The sequence below is a fragment of the Vanellus vanellus genome, assembly GCF_965231255.1.
Source record: "Vanellus vanellus genome assembly, chromosome: 9".
Taxonomy (NCBI): Eukaryota; Metazoa; Chordata; class Aves; order Charadriiformes; family Charadriidae; genus Vanellus; species Vanellus vanellus.
Genome location: NC_138914.1, coordinates 26,527,490 through 26,536,342, shown reverse-complemented (window position 1 = coordinate 26,536,342; position 8,853 = coordinate 26,527,490). Strand labels below are relative to the sequence as shown.

General features: G+C 57.7%; 1 protein-coding gene and 2 long non-coding RNA genes across 3 annotated transcripts; all 3 read right to left on the bottom strand.

Moving 5' to 3' along the window:
* Positions 1 to 818: 818 nt before the first annotated feature.
* On the bottom strand, positions 819 to 1,556 carry LOC309675543. The gene is made up of 3 exons (XR_014269507.1): positions 1,519 to 1,556; positions 1,273 to 1,434; positions 819 to 904 (listed from the first exon to the last, which is right to left on the bottom strand). It is a non-coding gene; the product is annotated as an uncharacterized lncRNA (long non-coding RNA).
* A 545-nt stretch (positions 1,557 to 2,101) lies between these two features.
* LOC309675615 (T-cell activation Rho GTPase-activating protein-like) lies at positions 2,102 to 4,439 on the bottom strand (the record flags this gene model as incomplete). Its single annotated transcript, XM_082487942.1, has 8 exons — positions 2,102 to 2,125; positions 2,262 to 2,317; positions 2,445 to 2,562; positions 2,790 to 2,985; positions 3,348 to 3,451; positions 3,536 to 3,697; positions 3,929 to 4,021; positions 4,434 to 4,439. 8 exons carry the CDS (start codon positions 4,437 to 4,439, stop codon positions 2,102 to 2,104), a joined length of 759 nt encoding a protein of 252 aa, XP_082344068.1.
* Positions 4,440 to 5,301: 862 nt separating this feature from the next.
* Positions 5,302 to 6,279, bottom strand: LOC309675542. Its single transcript, XR_014269506.1, has 3 exons — positions 6,200 to 6,279; positions 5,662 to 5,703; positions 5,302 to 5,364 (listed from the first exon to the last, which is right to left on the bottom strand). It is a non-coding gene; the product is annotated as an uncharacterized lncRNA (long non-coding RNA).
* Between the last annotated feature and the right edge of the window lie 2,574 nt (positions 6,280 to 8,853).

The following is an 8,853-nucleotide window of genomic DNA, read 5'->3' as shown; positions in this document are numbered from 1 at the left end:
CACGAGGATGCTCAGGGGCAAGTCGCCAGTGCACACGTGCTCGAGCAGTGGCTGTCGTGCTGCTGTGCTGCACCCTGAGCATCCAGCCTGGCTGACACACAGGTGCAGTCTCCAGGTGTCCAGCTTAGTGCTCCAAGGAGCTTCATGGCCAGAACTGCCCAATTAACACCCTGTTAATGATGTGCTCTGGCACTTGTACACCAAACTGAAACCACACAGCTCATGAAGTATCTGAGATGAAAACTAACGTCTCAAATTTTGTACTGGAGAGGAAGGACTTCCAAAATTTTCCAAAAGGGGACCCGCAGAAATTCTCCTTCTTGTTGCCACGTGAGGAGAGGCTGCGAGAGCTGGCACTCCTCAGCTGGGAGAAGAGAAGACTGGGGGTGGGGGTGGGTGGGGTGTCTTATCAATGTGTATAAACACCTGCTGAGAAGGAAACAAGAAGAGGGAGCCAGGCTCTGCTTAAGAGTGTGCACTGAGAGGACCAGAGGAAAGGGGCACCAATTAGAAGACAGGATATTCCAGCCGCACATGAGAAACCAGTATTTTAATCTTGGGGTGATATATTTTACTGGATCTAGGTGATGCTCCTTGAGCAGAGGGGTCGGACCAGTCTCCACACGTCTCACACAGTCTCCACAACCTCAGCCACTCTGTGTGATTCTCTGCTTTGGTGAGACTCCTAAAGCCTTTGAACTAAGCCCTGATGCCCACTGGAAAGGATTCTGGGACAAGGGATGATCCCAAACTCCTCCAATACCATTCATCACAAAACATCTGCCTAGTCCAGAACATCGTACAGCAGACACAGTCAGGAGAGAGAAAATATCCTTTTATTGTGGGTATCAAGTGCGGGAGCCTGGGAGTCACAGGGGTTCAGGCAGTAACAGGAAATCGGCACCTATAATGAAAGAGTCAGAAGCACCGATAAACCCACGAAAGAAGAAGAGGCATGACCTGGTTCCCCTTTCCTTGGGGAACACAGCTGGCCAGGAATGGTTTATAGCCCAGAAGAGAGAGCAACTGCTGGCAGTGACTGTGGGAGGGCTCTGGCGCCTTATCCCCATGGGTAACACCCTGAGCGCCCCGCGAGTGTACAGGAGGTGCGCCGTGGCCCTGTGCCACACAGCAGTGCTCCATGGGCAGCCCCTGGGGAGTTACTTCCAAGCCCTGCGCAGCACTATCCCTCACCGTCCCTCGCCCGCGAGTTCAGCTGACCAAGAGCAGTGTCCGAGTGGTGAAAGATGGGCAGCAGAGCCTGGTACGCACCTGGGCTTCTTCACCTTCTAGACCTGCCTGATTTTTTTCCAGTCCCCCTCTTTTCCTATCTTCCTTCTTTTTTTGTCTTGTTGGCATTCCCTCGCCTCTGCCCAGGCCTCCTTTCTCTTTCTTTTTCTTTGGTTTTCAGTTTCCTGGCAGGAGCCTGCAAACCTTTCCATCCCAGTGTGATTAGACAGGTAAAGCCAGGATCAACCGGAACCAGTTCTTGGTTTAACCAAAGCTGACTCATTTTACCTTTTTTCCTCTGAAAGGCTCTTTAGTTCTTCTGCACATACCGGGGAGTCTACCGTGGTCTCTGGGGTGATTGGAGGCAAAGCAATGGGTGCCTAAAACAGGAATGTCAGCGTTAGCAGGTGGCATGGGACGGCCTGGAGTAGCAGGTGACTGTTTGGCAAATGGCTCCCTTGGCCCTGCAGAGAAGATCCCTTCGGCTGGTTTGCATCAGCCCTTTCTTCCAAGGGCCTCACTTTGGAACACAGTGTTCACGCGGGTGTGTGATACTCAGTTCGTTTGTGGGGGCCACTCAGCGGGGAGCCCGCAGTCCCTCTCACACCAAGAAAAGGCGTGCCCACGTCATTCTGCCGGGGTTTCTTCTGCCCTCCCAAGAGAGAGCTCTGCAGATACCCCTTTGGTGTAATCCCACCTTCTGCGGTGGGAGGCCTTGCTTTGGAAATGTGTCTTTCTGTAGGTGTTTCCTTTGATGCCTAACCCATTTGAGAAACAACCTTTCCTCTTTTAATTACAGTGTATCATTCTGGGGGATAAATAAACCCACACAAAGCGACGTGAGATGGAATGCCAGGAAGAGGCACAGCAGCTACTTGGACTCCTCAGGAACTACCTTCCACACGAGACAGGTTGTCTCAGTGGTTGTGGAGCTGCCATACCTCTGCTGTTTCTGATCCCACCGCTGTGTCTGCCCCTGCTGCTTTCTGGAGGACGAGCAGAGAGGGCGGTGTGTCCAGGAAGGCTTTTGCCCGGTGCTCCACATCTGCTTTGCCTCCACGGCCATGTTGCTCTTCCAAAGGCAGCTCTGGAGAGCAAAAGCAGGTGCAGCAAAGTGACTTGTTGGAAGTGGGCAACAGCTAAAGCAAAACTCACCCAAAGCCCTACAGCATCTGTCTGCTCAGGCTGTGACAACCCTCAGGGCCTCCTCATACCTGTGGGTCTGCCCACGGGTGCTGGCACCTCCTCAGCTGAGGGACTGGAAAGGCCAGCCATCTTCTTCCCAAAGATTTCATGGCAGTTTTCAGTCAGAAACTCCACCAGCGTCTTCACCTGCACACATGACAGCCTTGGTTTCAGCGCAGGTGCCTGAAAACGCGTCTAGCAGCCTTTCCTACTCCTGACCCTTGCCTCTGCGCAGAAGGCTGTCGCTGCGGGGCTGCTCTTCCAGGTAGCCACCCCACCAGCGCTTGTTGGAGAAAGGCGGCAGCCAGGGACCTCTGCACAGCCAAGCTCTGATGGGCCAGGAAGGCTGCAGCTGGCTGGTCAATACAGCGTACCTTCTCAGACACCTCCAGCATGGCCTTCAGTGGGAGCAGGTCCTCGTTGGGCGGGCTCAGCAGGTTTGGCCCAACGCAGATGGCCAGATTGCTGCAGCTCATCCTGCTGGTGGACGCGTTGTGGCCAATATGCTGGAGAAGGGACAGCAGCCGCTCAAGAAGGAGGAGATTTGCTGCAGGCAACTTGCCGGCCACCCTGAGGGAACAGGAACACAATGTTTAAAAAGTCAATGTTGCCCACAGCTGTCCCCGAAACTTGCACAAGGCAGGTGGGAGCCAGCTGCTGTGCTCTGCAGCTTTCCAGGTGCTCTCAGCCAGTGGTCAGTGCTCCTGCGCTTCAGGAAGGAAGCACAGCGTTGCTCCCCAGCTCCTGATTTCCCCCAAGCCCACGCAAGGGAAGGCTCCCTGTCCGTGTGCTTTTCCCCAAAACCCAACTCCACCCCCCAGCAACACTGGGCTGCCAGGAAACACGGCTTTTTAAGGAGCCTGTCCCTTTGCAGGCAAGTCCCAGGCCTCTACCAGTTGCTGCTCAAAAGGCAAGCTGCTGGCCACACTTACGCTTTCAGCTCTTCCACCTTCTTGCTTGGCTTCTCCATGGCTTGCATCCAGTCCCCATAGAGGTCAACGACGAGGAGCTTGGCAGGGATGCTTCGGAGGAAGTCCTGCAGTGCCAAGAGCTCCAGGTGAGCCTTTGAACACTCCAGGCCAGCCAGGAGCTCTTCCAGCTGCAGGTGAGAAGCGCTCACCTTCAAGATGACGGCCAGCAGGAGCACAGGCTGGCTGCCCAGGTCGACATATGCGCCGCTGTCGAGGGCCTCCTTCAGCTCCCGAACTGCTGTCCCGCTGGCAGCTCTCCGGAATATTCCCTCCGTCGACGGTCCTTGTTGGTGCAGGATATTCAGGAGCTCCTGCAGGAGACACAGCAGAACAGTTGCTTGGCTGAAGAGCTGCCTTCTGACAGCAGTGTCCGTGGCCAGAGCTCTGCCCCAGACCCGGCTGCCTCCCCTGCAAAGGGGCTGGGGCCAGAAGCATGAGCCAGGGGTGAAGAGCCCAATGCCCTGTCCTCGGCGCTCCTCGGGACACTGCCCCTCCGGAGCAGCCGGAGGGAGGGCTGGGGCCCCCTGTCCAGACTGGCTTACCCGGATGGGCTGGGGCAGCGTGCCATCATCCCCGCAGAGGGCTGCAAGGGGCTGTCCAAAGAGCGCCCTGCGGCAGTCTGCCTGCCCGGGAGCCTGGGCAGCGAGCGGGGTCCACCGCAAAGCAAAGGGCCAGGGGAGCCCTCTCCTCCTCCCGGTCCCTCCTGCCACAAAGGAAAACACAGCAAGAGCCCCTCAGTGGAGACCACCGGAGCAGCACTCTTGGAGCCTGCCCTGCCCTGCCCTGCCTGCAGCGCAGTGATGAGTGGTGCAGCAGGACGGGCAGGGAGCCAACAGCTGGAACTGCCTCTGCTGCTCAGCAGCTCCAGCTCGAGGCTCCTGACAGCCAGCGTGCCACCGGGACAGCCTGGCCCAGCCCTCGCCCTGCCCTCCACCCAGCTCTGCGCAGCAGCAGAGGCTCTGTCTCCTCGGAGAACCACATTCAGCAGCCGCTGCCCAGCGAGTGTCCTTCCTCATCCAGGTGACGTCCTTCCTTGGGGGGGCAAACCTGCATGGCGACACTCAGGGGACAAGTGAGCAGAGCTCCTGCTGACTCCAGCCGAGGGGCAGAGAGCCATCTGCCTGGCTCTCGGGATGGAGCAGAGGCAGGCATCACCTCGAGTGCGCTGCCCTGCACGCAAGGGACACATGTCAGGTGGGAGCGAAGGGACCTCAAGGGCTCAGCTCTCTCCTGCTCTACAGCGATGGGGACCGACGTGCTCAAGGCGAAGGGCAGCTGCAGCAGCATCCCGTCTTCTGCAGAAGTGCTGGTTGCAGGAGCAAAGGTGCCTTTCCTCACCTTTTTTTTCAAAAACTCACCTTCCGAGTGGCAACGTCCCCCTTCTTTGCCAGAAGGGACTGGCAGAGGCCCTTGCTTGAGATCATCCTGCAAGAACCAGGCTGTGCTTAGAGAGCAGCCCTGCAGCAGAAAGGGCCACCAGCGAGCTGCCACCCGGCACCAGCAGCCTGAGCGTGGCAGAGCTGGGACCGTCAGCCCTGCCAGACTCTCTGCCCCGTGCAGCAGGTTTCCTCCCAGCGCCGCCAGCAAGGACATGCCAGCGTTCCTGGTGGCTCGCCAACCCTCTCAGCTCCCCAGGTGGCACCTTGGGACCCTCCCGCAGAAGCTCACCCCACTCGCCAGAGATGCCTGCCACTCCAGCACAGCGAAAGGCGGGTGAAAGGCAGCCATTCTCACCTTTGCCTGGCCCTTGATCAGGGTCTCCAGGCTCCTGGTGCTTAATGTCCTCCACTGGGCAAGAGAGAAGGAGTGGAAGAAGGTGAGAAGCGATGCCTCTGCTGCTCGGCTGGAGGAGCAGCGCTCAGGAGACAGAGCTGAGATGAGAGAGACACTCACAGCATGGCAGTTGCTCAGCTTCTTCTCTAGGAGTTTGAGGGAGGGCAGTCGCATCACCCGGGCTCTCTTCATTCCACCTGGTGGCCTATGCAGCAGAAGAGAGAGAAAGAGTGAGCCCCAAGCCACCTCTTCTCTCTCCAGTGAAAGGGATCCTGACCCTCCCTGGGTACCACCCCAGCGCCAAGCAGAGAACAGAGCTGCCTGCAGAGCTCCTGCCTGCCAAGCACTCCACCCTACTTCTCCCTCTGCTCCTCCTTGCTGTAAACAGAGGAAGAAGAGGCTTTCCGTTCCCGCTCATCCCCCGTCTGTCCAAGAGCTGCCCATAGCCATGCAGAGCTGTGTTCCCCCATACGGATGCACCTGGAGCATCCCCTCGGCTTACCCCAGCAGCGTGTCTACCCACAGCTCCTTCACCACGCATGAGCTGCAGAAAGAGAGGAGAAACAGCGTCAGGCCCCACTGCCCCCCAGCCCGTGGGCAGAGTGGGTGCCTGCACAGCCCTGCCCTGTGGGGAGGGACACAGCGGCAGGATGAAGCCCCGTGGGGCAGGACAGAGGTGCTGCCGAAGCCCTGGCTCCCTCTGTCATGCCAGAGCAGCTGCTTTTGGCCTTCCCTTCTGGTGACCAAAAGGTGACCAGGGGATGCAGGACACAGAAATGCCCCCATCCCTCCTGCCTGCAGGCCCACCCCTCAGCCCCCACCCGGCCAACCCAGCCTCCCTCCCTCCCTGCCAGCGTGCTGCCTGCTCCCCGCCCAGGGTCTGCATGGCAACCAGAGGCCCTTCACAGGATGGCGTGGGCATGGTGGGGATCCTCTCCTGCTTCTTGCCAGCCCTGACTGCAGCTGCCAGACCCCAGAGATGATGGGGGCCAGCACCGGCCTGCACCGCCCAGCCCGTGGGATGTGGCATCATGACTTACTTGAAAGTGGCAAGGCAGTAGCCTGTGGGCCAGACAAGGATGAGGGAGTCGCTGCCCTCGCTGCTGCCATCCTCGTCTTCTTCTTTCTCCCCTGCTGCGTCCATCCTCCTGCTCAGCACCCACAGCTGGTCCAGGGCCAGGCGGAGCTGTGGGCGCACGCTGGTGCCACGTCTGCTGAGAGGAGAGGCAGGCAGTGAGCTGGAGGTGGGCTCCTCAGCCCCTGGCCAAAGCCCTGTCTCCACCTGCCCTTGGGTTGGACACCACAGGGCCTGGGGCTGGTGGCAGGGTGTCCGTGCCCTGGTCCCCGTGGCCAGGGATGGGGCAAAGGCAGCTGGGGTCTCAGGGGCTTACTGCTGCTTGGCGATCACCAGTTCCTCCTGCAGGAGGAGCAGGCACCTCTCATTCCTCTTGCGGCCCCAGGTCAGCTGCACGCCCGTGCTCAGCACTGGCTCAACATCAGTGAGAGCCTCCCTGCAGAGCAGAGAGTGGGGGGCATGAGCGCTGAGGGGCCCCGCTGTGTCCCCGTGTCCCTCCTCTGTGGAGGGAGCCCACCTGGGCCTGCAGCAGCAGTTGGCCTGGCCCATCCCGCCCAGGCCAGGAGGACCGTCACGGTGTGCAGCGCTGGCTGACACCAAGGACGTGGGCCAGTGTGCAGGAGCGTGGCTGGGAAGCCGGTGCCAGTGGTGGTGCCTGGGCAGCGCTGCTCGGCCAGACCCTGCCTCCTCCAAACGCCGCTCTGCACCAGCACAGCTCCGTCCTGCCGCACTGGTGGCTGTTGGCTCCAACAGACCAACGTTCCGACCCCAACGGAAACTCAGGGGGGAGCTGGGGGCGGAGCTGGGCTGGGGGTTCTCTCCAGTAGAGCCATGTCTGTCTGGCACTGGGGAGCCCAGGGGTAGACACAGCAGAGGGCATGCATCACCTCCCTCCACCTGCTGCTACAGCTTTGCCTATTGCAGCCCAGGACGCAGTTCACCTTCCTGGCCCCGAGGGCACTTTGCAGGCTCCAAATCAGTCAGCACGGGGTCTGCTGTGAGCCCAGGTGACCAGCTGGGTTTCCCCAAGCATATACTGGTGCAAGGGCTCGTTCCTCCCCGGGTGCAGGACTTGGCTCTTCCCCTTGTTGAACTGTACCAGGTTCCTGCCAGCCCCTTTCTCCAGCCTGTCAAGCCCCCTCTGCTTGGCAGCACCACCCTCCAGTGCATGAGCCTCTCCTCCCGGTTTTGTGCCACCTGCAAGCTGTCTGAGGGGGCGCTGCCCCATCCTCCACATCACTGAATGCCAACAGGACCCACATCGTGCAGCGCAGGGGGTTGCAGACATGCACCTTGATGTGACATGACTTGTCACAGAAGGTTCAGAAATTTAGGGGAAAAATCCATGTGATTTTTTTATTATCTATACAGTGCTTCCCCTTTTTATTCATTCAAGCTATTAAAAGGTGTTCAAACTGTCTCATTTTTCATTTGAACATCACGTCTCTTCATAGTTCTGATGTTACGTGGAATATCAGATCGGGTTGTATTCTTGCATAGATCGTTAGACAGTAGGTAGCCGAGATTATTCGATAGTAGGTAGCAGATTACCTGCATTAGTTGTGCTAACAGCAGTGGCAGGAGGTTGCATTTAGCGCCTGAGCCAAAGGATAAAAATCCAAGGGCTCCAATGAACTCAGTGGGCTTTTGATCAGCAGATTGAATTCGCCACATTCAGAAAAAGAAAAGGTACGTGAGAAAGGCGTGCTCTACCTGGACTGCCACAATGCATGTTTTAGGAGGTATGAAGCTAAATTATTCTAGCCCTTCCCCTCACCCCCTTCCAAAAAACCCAAAGCACTAGAAAAAAAAACACAACAACTTCCAGAGCAATGGGGCTTCTAATAGCCAAGTAATTTTCTCCGTATCATTCCCATTCAACGAGCCACTTTGTCTGCTGAGTACCAACGTAAGATTCTTCCAGGAAAAAGTAAACAAAGAAAAAAACTTGTTGCACAGGCAGTTACCCCTGCTATGCTATGGAAGATGCAGAATTCCTCCCTCATCCAGAACCTTCCACCTACACGCAAAACCGTACTGACGTTTTCCTCCATCTCAACAACTCACAGGTGCCTCTTCCCTGGGAAAGTCTTTCCTCTGTCACGCTGTGGGGATAGCTGATCATAGGCAATGCAAGCCCCAAGCCTCAGCCGCCATCTGAGGCCACCATCCTCCTTTGGCCATGAGCAACAGCTCAAATTCCTTTTCAGCTTTAGCACAATCTACTCCCAAATAGCCACAGTCGCTAAAAGCTTTCTGTGTCCTGGATTGGTGGTTTGCAGGACCACCTCCCGGCTCCACGTGAACCAAGGCTAGCGGACAGCTGGATTTCAGGGAGGTCATTCAGGTTTGATCCTTTGTCCCCCGAACCATCCCCACAGGCCCAGCAGCACTGAAAGTCACAGCGGGCTGCGCGTGAGCAACCTGCTCCACTGGACTTTTGCCTCAGTCTTCACTGGCAAAGACTGCAGCCACACTACCCGTGAGGCAGAAGGCAAAGGCAAGGACTGGGAAAATGAAGAACTACCCACTATAGGTGAAGATCAAGTCTGAGACCACCTGAAGGTGCACAAGTCCATGGGATCTGATGGGCTCCAGGGAGACCTTAGAGCCCCTTCC